The 13,089-nt window shown below is 43.4% G+C and overlaps 1 protein-coding gene across 7 annotated transcripts; it reads left to right on the top strand.

The window, feature by feature from the left end:
* Nucleotides 1–2,239: 2,239 nt before the first annotated feature.
* Nucleotides 2,240–12,353, top strand: LOC134352919 (interferon-inducible GTPase 5-like). 7 transcript variants are annotated; one of them, XM_063060535.1, is made up of 4 exons: nucleotides 2,240–2,699; nucleotides 3,436–3,504; nucleotides 7,069–7,201; nucleotides 9,455–12,352. In XM_063060535.1, the coding sequence occupies exons 3-4, from the start codon at nucleotides 7,182–7,184 to the stop codon at nucleotides 10,656–10,658; spliced, it is 1,224 nt and encodes a 407-aa protein (XP_062916605.1). In that variant the 5' UTR covers nucleotides 2,240–2,699; nucleotides 3,436–3,504; nucleotides 7,069–7,181; the 3' UTR covers nucleotides 10,659–12,352. The 7 variants fall into 7 exon arrangements, with proteins under 7 accessions (XP_062916605.1, XP_062916608.1, XP_062916607.1 ...); XM_063060538.1 differs by having other exon boundaries at nucleotides 3,436–3,602; XM_063060537.1 differs by having other exon boundaries at nucleotides 3,436–3,605.
* The last annotated feature ends 736 nt before the right edge of the window (nucleotides 12,354–13,089 follow it).

Here is a 13,089-nt window from a genome sequence, read left to right as displayed (position 1 = left end):
TAATATACAATTCGTGTAAAAAATTATATTGTACTAATCTAAGTCGAACGTTTATTGTATTTGTCATACTGTCAAGACACAGCCTTGACCAATTTGTTTCATCAATATTAATATTCAGATCTGTTTCTCAGTTTTGTTTTGACTTGTGGATTCCTTGTTTAATGGTCTGTTTTTGATTCAAATTATACATACAAGAAATATTTTTTTTAATTTTCCCTTTTTGAATTAAAATTTCAATTTCATTAGATTTTGGCAAAAACATTGTTTGACCCAGTTTGCCTTTTAAGTAAGTCCTTAATTGAAGGTAACAAAAGAAAGTGTTAATTGATATTTCATATTTATTCTTTAGTTGTTCAAATGACATCAATATACCTCGTTCATAAGTGTCCTATAGATCTAATCCCTTTTTGGTACCAATTATATAAAAGTTGATTATCCGTTGTAAAAGGAATAAGTCTGTTTTGGAACAAAGGTCTCCTTGCTAATAAAGTTTTCTGTCTTTCATTATCAACATTTATCTTATTCCATAGATCAATCAAATGTTTTAATATAGGAGATTCTTTCTTTTCCTGTATCCATTTAGATTCCCATTTATATATAAAATCTTCAGGTATATTTTCCCCTATCTTGTCTAATCCTATTTTAATCCATGCCGGTTTTCGATCATCAAAAAAAGATGCAATAAATCTGTTGATTTGCTTTATAATAATTCTTAACGTTTGAAAGTTGTAACCCTTCCAACTCAAATTTGCATGTCAATTTTTCCAATGATATTCTTGACATCTTACCTTTCCAAAGAAATTTTCTCACACATTTATTTAACTCTTGAAAAAATTTCTGTGGCAATTGTCTACTCCCTTTCTTGAATAAGGGAATAACATCCGCAATCCTCCGGAACCTCTCCCGTCCTCATTGATGATGCAAAGATAATTGCCAGAGGCTCAGCAGAAGCCTGGGGTACATCTCATCCGGTCTCAGAGACTTATCCAACTTGATGCTTTCCAAATGCTCCAGTACATCCTCTTTCTTAATATCTACATATTCAAGCTTTTCAGTCCACTGCAAGTCATCACTACAATCACCAAGATCCTTTTCATAGTGAATACTGAAGTATTCATTAAGTACCTCTGCTATTTCCTGTGGTTCCATACACAGTTTCCCACTGTCACACTTGATAGGTCCTATTCTTTCACCTCTTATCCCCTTGCATTTCAAATACTTGTAGAATGCCTTGGGGTTTTCCTTAATCCTGTCCACCAAGGCCTTCTCATGGTCCCTTCTGACTCTCCTAATTTTCTTCTTAAACTCCTTCCTGTTAGCCTTTTCTTCTTCTAGATCGCTAACATTACGTAGCTCTCTGAACCTTTCGTCAGCTTTTCTTTTCTTCTTGACTAGATTTACTACAGCCTTTGTAAACCACAGTTCCTGTACCTTAACATAACTTCCCTTGAACGACACCCGACAATTTCAATTTCATAACGCCACATTGAGAACACGAAACTGCCCCTGGTGGGAATCACTGCTCTATAGAAAGAGATGGAAACAACCCAGTCCATCACATGCCAACTGCTCGCCACCATTGAGAATACTGACATGGGACACAACCACAGGAAGCAACATAGTTCACCAAGGACCCCACAATTCAGGCTATTCTCTCCTCTCACGACAAGCGTGGGGTAAGAGGAGCAGGAGTCATAGGTCCCACACAATCAGATTCAGAAACAGTTATTACCTGAAGCCATCAGGTTCCTGGAATGACATGGATAACTTTGCTCACCACCAACTCTGAATTGACTGTATCATCCATAGTTTCACTTTCAATGACACTGAAACTTAAGTTCACGGTATTGTTTTGCATATACACAATTTGTCTTCCCTTGCACATAAGTTGTTTGTCCATATTTGTGTATGTACAGTATATGTTTCCATATTTTCAATTGCATGTCTTTATTTTCCTGTAAATTACTGCAAAAACTTATCTCAAGGCAGTATATGATACTAAGTTTGACTTTGTTGTGCCTTCTGGAACAGTGGGATAGTACACAGGGCTGTAAAACTGTCGCAACTATTTTCTCATGATGATACTGACCAGGAGTCGATACCTGACCTTCCGAGCCTGTGCTTCACTGTGATGTAGTTCCCAACATTTCCCAGCATTCCCAGCAGAGTGCCCCTCCCATAGCCTGTCGGCACACTTGGCATCTCTATCACTGTTTTCAGAGTTTACAGAGGGATCTGTGCGGGGTCGAGTGAATGCGAAACTAAACGTTCACATCAGGAAAGTAATTCCAGGAAACTAATGAAAATAAAATCAAGAGAGAGAGTTTCCGAGTATTGGGGTTGGTGCAAAATTCAGAGAAGCCGGACGTTTTGCATTCAATACGGGAGCTTGTGCGAAACAGATCAAAACGAGTAAGATAAACAAGTTACTGATCCTGTTTCCATTCGCTTTCTCAGTCCGTCTGATTATCCTGAGCGCTGAATGAGACAACACGATCTTGTCACCACAAGACTGTCGAACACTGGGTAAAAGTGGATCAACTGAAACCTTTCGGTTCGCGGGGAGTGTATTGCGTCCGAGCCAAGAAGACTTCCGTATTTCTAAGGGAGCCCTGGCATTGAAGGTGGTGCGCATCAGCGAGAGAGAGAGAGATAACGACATTTTATGGGCGCTAGTATTTTAAACATTTATTTCATAGGTAAGTTTGAACGGCATTAGATACGGGGAAACGTTGTCCCATAGCGGAGACCTGTGAATTCAAAGCGCACAGATTGAAGGGTAAGATGTTTGGAGGAAATCAAACCCTCTGGACCAACATTTCTCTAGCATTATTTTTTTGTTTGCACAATGTCTTCTTTAGCACATAGCTTGTTTGTCCATCTTCGTCTATGTTTCCATAAATTCAACTGTATGTCGTTATTTTCCTGTAAATTACTGCAAAAACTTATCTCAAGGTAGTGCAGTGTATGGTAACAAAGACATAATTTGATACCAAGTTTTACTTTGACTTTGTTGTGCCTTCTGGAACAGTGGGATAGTTTACAGGGCAGTGAAACTGTCGCCGCACTATTCTCACATTGATACTGACCACCCGAGCCCGGGCTTCTCTGTTGTGTAGTTCCCAGCATTTCTCTCTCTGGAGCAGAGTGTCCACCCATAGTCTGTCGGCACACTTGACATCTCTTTCGGTGCTTACAGAGTTTACAGAGGGTCTATGTGGGGTGGAGTGAATGTGAAACTAAACTTGCACATCAGCAAAGTGATTCCCCGAAACTAATGAAAATAAAATCAAGATAGAGAGTTTCCGCGCGTTGGCGTTGGTGCAAAGTTCAGAGAAGCCGGACGTTTTGCACTCAGCACGGGAGCTTGTGCGAAACAGATCGAAACGAGTAAGATAAACAATTTACTGATCCTGCTTCCTTTCGCTTTCTCAGTCCGTCTGATTATTCTGAGCGCTGAATGAGACAACACGATCTTGTCACCACAAGACTGTCGAACACTGGGTGAGAGTAGATCAACTGAAACCTCGGGGTTCGCGGGGAGAGTGTTGTGGCCGAGCCGTGAAGCCTTTCGCTTTCCAAAGGGCGTCCTGGACTTGAAGGTGGTGCGCATCCGAGAGAGAGAGAGAGAGAGAGACAGAGAGAGAGCGAGAGAGAGCGAGAGAGAGAGAGAGAGAGAGAGAGAGAGAGAGAGAGAGAGAGAGAGAGAGAGAGACAGACAGACAGACAGACAGACAGACAGAGAGAGAGCGAGAGAGAGAGAGAGAGAGAGAGACAGACAGACAGACAGAGAGCGAGAGAGAGCGAGAGAGAGAGAGAGAGAGAGAGAGACAGACAGACAGACAGACAGACAGAGAGAGAGCGAGAGAGAGCGAGAGAGAGAGAGAGAGAGAGAGAGAGAGAGACAGACAGACAGACAGACAGAGAGAGAGCGAGAGAGAGCGAGAGAGAGAGAGAGAGGACGGCAGTGGGATCGATCACAGGGCTGTGAAACTGTCGCCGCTCTATTCTCAAGTTGACACTGACCACCCGAGCCCGGGCTTCTCTGTGATGTAGTTCTCAGCATTTCACCCTCTGGAGCGGAGTGTCCACCCATAGTCTGCTGGCACGCTCGACATCTCCTTCGGTGTTTACAGAGTTTACAGAGGGATCTGTGTGGGTTGGAGTGAAAGCGAAACAAAACATTCACATCAGGAAAGAAATCGCCCGAAACTAATGAAAATACATGGAATTATGATGTAGTGGCCATTACAGAGACTTGGCTGGCACCAGGGCAAGAATGGATTCTCAATATTCCTGGATTTCAGTACTTTAAAAGGGATAGAGAGGGCGGAAAAGGGGAGGAGGGGTGGCATTACTGGTCAGGGATACTATTACAGCTAAAGGAAGGGCTGGTAATGTAGCAGGATCCTCTTTTGAGTCAGTATGTGTGGAGGTCAGGAACAGGAAGGGAGCAGTTACTCTATTGGGGGTATTCTATAGGCCCCCCAGTATCAGTAGAGATACAGAGGAGCAGATTGGGAGGCAGATTTTGGAAAGGTGCAAAATAACAAGGTTGTTATCATGGATGACTTTAACTTCCCTAATATTGATTGGCACCAGATTAGTTCCAAGGGTTTAGATGGGGCAGAGTTTGTTAAGTGTGTCCAGACAAATTCCTGTCACAGTATGTGGACAGGCTGACTGGGGGGATGCCATAGCAGATCTAGTACTAGGTAATGAACTGGGTCAGGTCACAGATCTCTCAGTGGGTGAGCATCTGGGGGACAGTGACCACTGCTCCCTGGCCTTTAGCATTATCATGGAGAAGGATAGAATCAGAGCGGACAGGAACATTTTTAATTGGGGAAGGGCAAATTATGAGGCTATAAGGCTAGAACTTGCGGGTTTGAACTGGGATGATGTTTTTGCAGGAAAATGTACTATGGACATGTGGTCGATGTTTAGAGATCTCTTGCAGGATGTTAGGGATAAATTTGTCCTGGTGAGGAAGATAAAGAATGGTACGGTGAAGGAACCATGGGTGACAAGTGAGGTGGAAAATCTAGTCAGGTGGAAGAAGGCAGCATACATGAGGTTTAGGAAGCAGGGATCAGATGGGTCTATTGAGGAATATAGGGAAGCAAGAAAGGAGCTTAAGAAGGGGCTGAGAAGAGCAAGAAGGGGGCATGAGAAGGCCTTGGCGAGTAGGGTAAAGGAAAACCCCAAGGCATTCTTCAATTATCCGAAGAAAAGAAGGATGACAAGTGTGAGGGTAGGACCGATTAGAGACAAAGGTGAGAAGATGTGCCTGGAGGCTGTAGAAGTGAGTGAGGTCCTCAATGAATACTTCTCTTCGGTATTCACCAATGAGAGGGAGCTTGATGATGGTGAAGACAATAAGAGTGAGGTTGATGTTCTGGAGCATGTTGATATTAAGGGAGAGGAGGTGTTGGAGTTGTTAAAATACATTAGGAAAGATAAGTCCCCGGGGCCTGACGGAATATTCCCCAGGCTGCTCCACGAGGCGAGGGAAGAGATTGCTGAGCCTCTGGCTAGGGTCTTTATGTCCTCGTTGTCCACGGGAATGGTACCGGAGGATGGGAGGGAGGCGAATGTTGTGCCCTTGTTCAATAATGGTAGTAGGGATAGTCTGGGTAATTGTAGACCAGTGAGCCTTACGTCTGTGGTGGGAAAACTGTTGGAAAAGATTCTTAGAGATAGGATCTCTGGGCATTTAGAAAATCATGGTCTGATCAGGGACAGTGAGCATGGCTTTGTGAAGGGCAGATCGTGTCTAACAAGTCTGATAGAGTTCTTTGAGGAGGTGACCAGACTTATAGATGAGGGTGGTACAGTGGATGTGATCTATATGGATTTTAGTAAGGCATTTGACAAGGTTCCACATGGTAGGCTTATTCAGAAAGTCAGAAGGCATTGGGATCCAGGGAAGTTTGGCCAGGTGGATTCAGAATTAGCTTGCCTGCAGAAGGCAGAGGGTCATGGTGGAGGGAGTACATTCAGATTGGAGGATTGTGACTAGTGGTGTCCCACAAGGATCTGTTCTGGGACCTCTACTTTTGGTGATTTTTCTTAATGACCTGGATGTTGGGATAGAAGGCTGGGTTGGCAGGTTTGCAGATGACACAAGGGTTGGGGGTGTTGTAGATAGTGTAGAGGATTGTCAAAGATTGCAGAGAGACATTGATAGGATGCAGAAGTGGGCTGAGAAGTGGCAGATGGAGTTCAACCTGGAGAAGTGTGAGCTGGTACACTTTGGAAGGACAAACTCCAAGGCAGTGTACAAAGTAAATAGCAGGATACTTGGTAGTGTGGAGGAGCAGAGGGATCTAGGGGTACATGTCCACAGATCCCTGAAAGTTGCCTCACAGATGGATAGGGTAGTTAAGAAAGCTTATGTTAAGTTAGCTTTCATAAATTGAGAGATAAGAGTCGCGGGGTAATGATGCAGCTCTATAAAACTCTGGTTAGGCCACACTTGGAGTACTGTGTCCAGTTCTGGTCGCCTCACTATAGGAAGGATGTGCAAGCATTGGAAAGGGTACAGAGGAGATTTACCAGGATGCTGCCTGGTTTAGAGAGTATGGATTATGATCAGAGATTAAGGGAGCTAGGGCTTTACTCTTTGGAGAGAAGGAGGATGAGAGGAGACATGATAGAGGTGTACAAGATAACAAGAGGAATAGATAGAGTGGATAGCCAGCGCCTCTTCCCCAGGGCACCACTGCTCAATACAAGAGGACATGGCTTTAAGGTAAGGGGTGGGAAGTTCAAGGGGGATATTAGAGGAAGGTTTTTAACTCAGAGAGTGTTTCATGCGTGGAATGCACTGCCTGAGTCAGTGGGTAGAGGCAGATACACTAGTGAAGTTTAAGAGACTACTAGACAGGTATATGGAGGAATTTAAGGTGGGGGGGGTTATATGGGATGCAGGATTTCAGGGTCGGCACAACACTGTGGGCTGAAGGGCCTGTACTGTGCTGTACTATTCTATGTTCTATGTACTATGTTCCTTCAATAATCTTGCTAGAAAAGGAACCATCAGCCACTCTTTTTACTTCCTTCAAGGTGATAGCAACAAAAGTACAAAACGAGACCTGAGCCCCCAACAACTCTGCACCTTTGGTGTTGGGATTACTGGATTGTCACACGGGCCAGGCTGCAAGAAACAGCTGTCAAGTATGGAAGGAGAAAGTTCCAGGTAGGTCAGAATATGCCGCACTGTGTGTCTCTTCAATGAACTCCTACCTCAGCAACTCCTGCCAGTGCACTGCACACTGAGTGCTCAGCATTCTCACTGGTGCATGGGATCTACTTTGGTGAACAGCTACAAAATCTGATCCCATTGTGGGGATGGATCTGGAATTCCTGAGCGTAGACCCACTGACCATGAATGAACAATTATATCAGTGTATGATGGAGAGGACGCTGTAGGTGATGGTGTTCCCTTGCATCAAATTCCTTGCATAGAACACAAGACGTCTCAACATGGGAACAGGCCCTTCAGCTCATGATGTTGGTGGCATATGAAAAGATAGGCAGAACTCAGCATGGTTTCCTTAAAGGAAAATCCTGCCTGACAAACCTATTACAATTTTTTTGAGGAAATTACAAATAGGCTAGATAAGGGAGATGCAGTGGATGTTGTATATTTCGATAGAAGGCCTTTGACAAGGTGCCACACGTGAGGCTACTTAAGAAGATAAGAGCCCATGGAATTACGGGAAAGTTGCATACGTGGATAGAGTGTTGGCTGATTGGCAGGAAACAGATAGTGGGAATAAAGGGATCCTATTCTGGTTGGCTGCCGGTTGCCAGTGGTGTTCCACAGTGGTCCGTGTTGGGGCCGCTTCTTTTAAAGTTGTACATCAACGATTTAGATTATGGAATAGATGGCTTTGTGTATAAGTTTGCTGATGATACAAAGATAGGTGGAGGGGCCAGTAGTGCTGATGAAACAGAAAGTCTGCAGAGAGATTTGGATAGATTGGGAGAATGGGCAAAGAAGTGGCAAATGAAATACAATGTTGGAAAGTGTATGGTTATGCACTTTGGCAGAAGAAATAAATGGACAGACTATTATTTAAATGGGGAGAGAATTCAAAGTTCTGAGATGCAACGGGAATTGGGAGTCCTCATGCAGGATACCCTTAAGGTTAACCTCCAGTCTGAGTCGGTGGTGAAGAAGGCGAATGCAATGTTGGCATTCATTTCTAGAGGAATAGAGTATAGGAGCACGGATGTGATGTTGAGTCTCTATAAGGCACTGGTAAGCCATCACTTGGAGTACTGTGGGCAGTTTTGGGCTCCTTATTTAAGAAAGGATGTGCTGACGTTGGAGAGGGTTCAGAGAATATTCACTAGAATCATTCCGGGAATGAGAGGGGTAATATATGAGGAACGTTTGTCCGCTCTTGGACTGTATTCTTTGGAGTTTAGAGAATGAAGGGGGACCTCATAGAAACATTTCAAATATTGAAAGGCATGGACAGAGTGGGATGTGGCAAAATTGTTTTCCGTGGTGGGGGAGTATAGTACAGGAGGGCATGACTTAAGGATTGAAGGGCGCCCATTCAGAACAGAGATACGAAGAAATTTTTTTAGCCAGAGAGTGGTGAATCTATGGAATTTGTTGCTGCGGGCAGCAGTGGAAGCCGAGTCATTGGGTGTATTTAAGGCAGAGATTGATAGGTATCTGAGTAGCCAGGGCATCAAAGGTTATGGTGAAAAGGCAGGGGAGTGGGACTAAATGGGAGAATGGATCAGCTCATGATAAAATGGCAGAGCAGTCTCAATGGGCCAAATGGCCAACTTCTGCTCCTTGGTCTCATGGTCTTAACCTAACAACTAACACACTGTGGCAGGATCATTCATGGGAAATTTGTCACAGGAGAACATGCAGACTCCACAGAGACAGCACCAGAGACCAGGAGTGAAGCCAGGTCACTGGTGGTGTCAGTCCGCTGTACCATTTGCAGTACAGTGCCACTGACAACCCCCGGGTCACTTTGTTACAGCAGATATGAATTTGTTTAGTTTTCATTGTGAAATTAATTCAATCTTGTGTAATTATCAACAAACCTCTGACATCTGATCTTGTAGAGAAAGGGAGGACATTTATGATGGAGTTGATACTGGTTGAACAGGCAGCTATCATGTAAGGACTTCTGCATTGATATCATGAGGTTGTATGGATAGATTTCCAACACTCAGTTCTACAGAGCCAGTTTCCAGCCTGATCAGTGGTTTTATCCTCATGAAATTTACAAGCATTCTTTGTCCTGTAGGGTTGCCTGTGTGTTGCAATTACCACTCCATTCCAAAGATGTGCTGACTTTTGGGTTAGTTGTTCACCACACGTTATCCCATATGAGGTGGTTGACAACCAAATAGGGATCTGTAGAAATGGAAGTTTTTGTGTTTAGAAATTCTAATGGAACCTGTTTCCTTTCAGACAACCAGGCACTCTGTCTGAGAAAGCCACACCTTTCACAATGGAACAACTCAGCAAACTGAAATCCTACTTTGAAGAAGGTGGGGTGGAAAAAGCTACCATTCTGATACAACAGACACTAGAGGAACTGGATAAAATAGAGCTTAACATTGCAGTGACAGGAGAAACAGGTGCAGGAAAATCCACCTTCATCAATGCCATGAGAGGACTTCGGAGCAATGATGAAGGAGCTGCTGAAGCTGATGTTGTGGAAGGTACAATGGAGCCAACTGTGTACCCACATCCCAATGATTCCAACGTCCGCTACTGGGACCTGCCAGGGATCGGATCCCCAAAATTTCTAGCTGGTGAATATCTCAAGAAAGTGAAATTTGAAAGATTCGATTTCTTCATCATAATATCAGCTTGTCGTTTCAAAGAAAATGATGCAAAACTTGCTAAAGAGATTAAACAGCTTGGGAAAAATTTCTACTTCGTCCGCACCAAGATTGATCAAGATGTTTATTCAATGAGTAAGTGCGGAGGAAATAAAATTAATGAGCAAAAAAAGCTGGATTATATTTGGAGTAACTGCGTCAATAATTTGAAGAAAGTGGGGATTCGGACCCCGACTGTGTTCCTGATATCCAGTTTTGAACAGAATCTGTATGATTTCAATCGGTTAAATAAAAGACTTGCAGATGATCTGCCGTATATAAAGAAAATCGTCTTTGTCCTGGCCTATGCAAACCGAAGTGTGGAGATTGTTCAGCAGAAAAGCAAGATGCTACAGGAACGTATCTGGATGTCAGCAACAATTTCAGGAGGTGTAGGAGCAGTCCCTGTTCCTGGTCTCTCCCTTGCTTGTGACATCACCATTCTGATTCGGGAAATAATCTATTTCCGTAAATGTCTGTGTCTGGATGAAGCTTCTCTTCAAAGACTGGCCAACATCACGGAAAAACCTGTGCAAGAGCTTAAGGCCATAGTTAACCCTCTTCTGCTGGGGAAAATAGATAAAAATATAATTGTGAGGTTAGGTTGGGGTGCTACAGTTGTTGCCATTTCAGCTTTGGAATTTGGTCTTGGCTTCATCCCTGTCATTGGTTCCATTTTTGGAGCAGGATCATCATTTCTCATGACCTACATAATGCTGACCAATGCACTGAAGGACCTTACAGAGAGCGCAGAGAGGGTGGTGAAGGTAGCATATGGCATTGATTAACTGGTCAGCACCAACATCAACCCAGTGAGTTAATGTTATACTGCAGTAAAAATATTCAATCGGCCTGTCACTGAACCCTGCAGAAATTCTACATGACAACTTTCTCCTTTGTTGCTTTCCTTCTGAAATATTTCTTATCCATTTCTGAGGACACACTTATGCCTGACCGAGGGAGTGCCAATCCGTTAAGGAGATGAAACAGGAGGACATAGATGACATATGATTCTAATTCGAAGAAGATTCAAGAAGTTACCTCCAGGTGTCTGAAGGATGCTCACCCGTCAATCAATAGCTCTGGGGCAGACTGTTTGGTCATTATATGGTCACAGTGTATGCAATATTGCTGTGTATAAACTAGTGGCTGTGTTTTCCCTTCAATATCTATAAAGATCTGATTGTGATATCATAAATAGGGCAATGGAAAGGCATTTCAAGAAATTGGAGTATCAAATGAAACAGCAGCCAGAGACACAACTGAGTTGCAGTCAGAAATGAAAGAGAGCTGGAACAAAATCTCAGTGTCTAAAGAGAAAAGAGCCTGACCAATCGGATTTTGTTACCGTTGTGGCAGGGGCTCACATACACCAGACCATTGCAGGTTTAAAGGTGAAACTTGCAGAAAATGCAACAACATAGGTCACAAAGCGTGTGCGGCAGATGACAAAAATAAATAGCAGTGTTCAAGCATGGCATTGGAAAACTCAGACTTATCAACAGTAAATTAGTGTTAACTGAAAATTCCACACACAAATTTTACAAAGCTCATCTGGTTCCTTCTACCATCGGTGATAAAGTAGCCAGTGAGCTAGATCAGCTGGAGGCTGAATAATTATTTTCAAGGTTGTGTGGAGCCCATCGGCAATAGTTGTGTTCCCAATGGACACTGGTGTCCATTTTCAAACCTCAGAAGGATATTCCACTAACTTCAGCAGCACAAATGCAAAGATGGCTGTCATTCTTGAAGGACACAATTACAAGTTTGAATTTAAGTGCATGATAAGTCATGAAAATGCTGATGGATTGTCTCGGCTCGGAGCATTTCACTGCAGCGGTGCCTGGGTCCTAGTGCGAGGTATTATGTAATGTTTGGACAATTTAAACAAAGGCCCAGATATACTGGAAGGACAGGGTGTCGGGATTGAAGGTGAGAGCCAATATCACTCACTCTCCTGTGATGCCCACTCCTCTCCATGGTGCTGAGGCTATGAAGACTGCCCCGGTGCTGTGCTCTGTACTCGCAAATATAATGAACTGATACCGAGGCTTTGGGCCTACTCCAAGCTGCTCTGGGGTTTGGAGTGAAGGACTCACTTTGGTTCAAAACGCTGTTGCTCACTTCTTTTGTTTTCACGTTTTGTGTTTTTTTTCTCCCTCTCTCTGCGCATCAGGTGTTCGTCTTTATTTCATTTTCTTATCATTGGGTTCTTTTTGGTTTCTTGCTTTCCGGTTACCTGTAAGAAAACAAATCTCAAGATTGCATGATTCATACATTCCTTGATAATAAATGTACTTTGAAACTTGAATCAGAAACTCACCAATTTCCTCCTTGTATGTCGTAAAGCAACACACTCCACAACCGACAACTCATCGGCTATGCTGTGGATGTCTATGTAACAGATGGGTTATGTTGTAAGAGGCATGTGTGTGTATGTATTTGAGTAATATTGCAAATATATTGTTTGATTAGTGATAGACAGAGAGAAGGTCTCTAATGAAGTGGTTCCTGTTCTACACTAAGTTTCTCCGATGTACAAGAGGCCACACTGTGAGCACTGGATAGAGCAGATGATGCTGACAGGCTCGCAGGTGAAGTGTTGTGTCACCTGGAAGGATGTTTCTCCCTGAAGGGTGATGAAACATATAAATCTACCGCACATTACAGGCCCTTCAGCCCACAATATTGCACCAACCATGGAATCTACTCTAGAAGCTGCCTAGAGTTTGCCTACCACATAGCCCTCTATTTTTCAAAGCTCATGTACCTATTGAAGAGTCTATTAAAAGACCCTATTGTACCATCATCTACCACCTTTGTTGGCAGTGCATTCCACACACCCACCACTCTGTGTGAAAAGCTTATCTCTGACATCCCCCTTGTACCGACTTCCAAGCACCTGAAAACTATGCCCCCTCTTGTTAGCTATTTAAGCCTTGGGAAAAAGCCTCTGACTATCCACATGATCAATGGCTCTCATCATCTCATACACCTCTATCAGGTCACCTCACATCTCTCATGCTAAGGAGAAAAGGCCAGGTTCACTCAACCTATTTTCATAAGGCATGCTCCCCAATCCAGGCAACATCCTTGTAAATCTCCTTTGCACCCTTTCTATGGTTTCCACGTCCTTCCTGTAGTGTGGTGACCAGAACTAAGCACAATGCTCCAAGTGGGGTCCAACTAAGGTTTTATATAGCTATAATGTTACCTCAT

This window comes from Mobula hypostoma, chromosome 10, assembly GCF_963921235.1.
Source record: "Mobula hypostoma chromosome 10, sMobHyp1.1, whole genome shotgun sequence".
In the NCBI taxonomy this organism is placed as follows: domain Eukaryota; kingdom Metazoa; phylum Chordata; class Chondrichthyes; order Myliobatiformes; family Myliobatidae; genus Mobula; species Mobula hypostoma.
This window is presented reverse-complemented; position numbering and strand designations above follow the sequence as displayed.

Coding starts and splice junctions, on each gene's coding strand:
- LOC134352919 (XM_063060533.1), top strand. CDS start 2,666: ATGGGCGCTAGTATTTTAAACATTTATTTCATAG. Junction 2,700..7,068: donor TTTAAACATTTATTTCATAG/GTAAGTTTGAAC, acceptor ACTTCCTTCAAG/GTGATAGCAACAAAAGTACA. Junction 7,202..9,454: donor ATGGAAGGAGAAAGTTCCAG/GTAGGTCAGAAT, acceptor GTTTCCTTTCAG/ACAACCAGGCACTCTGTCTG.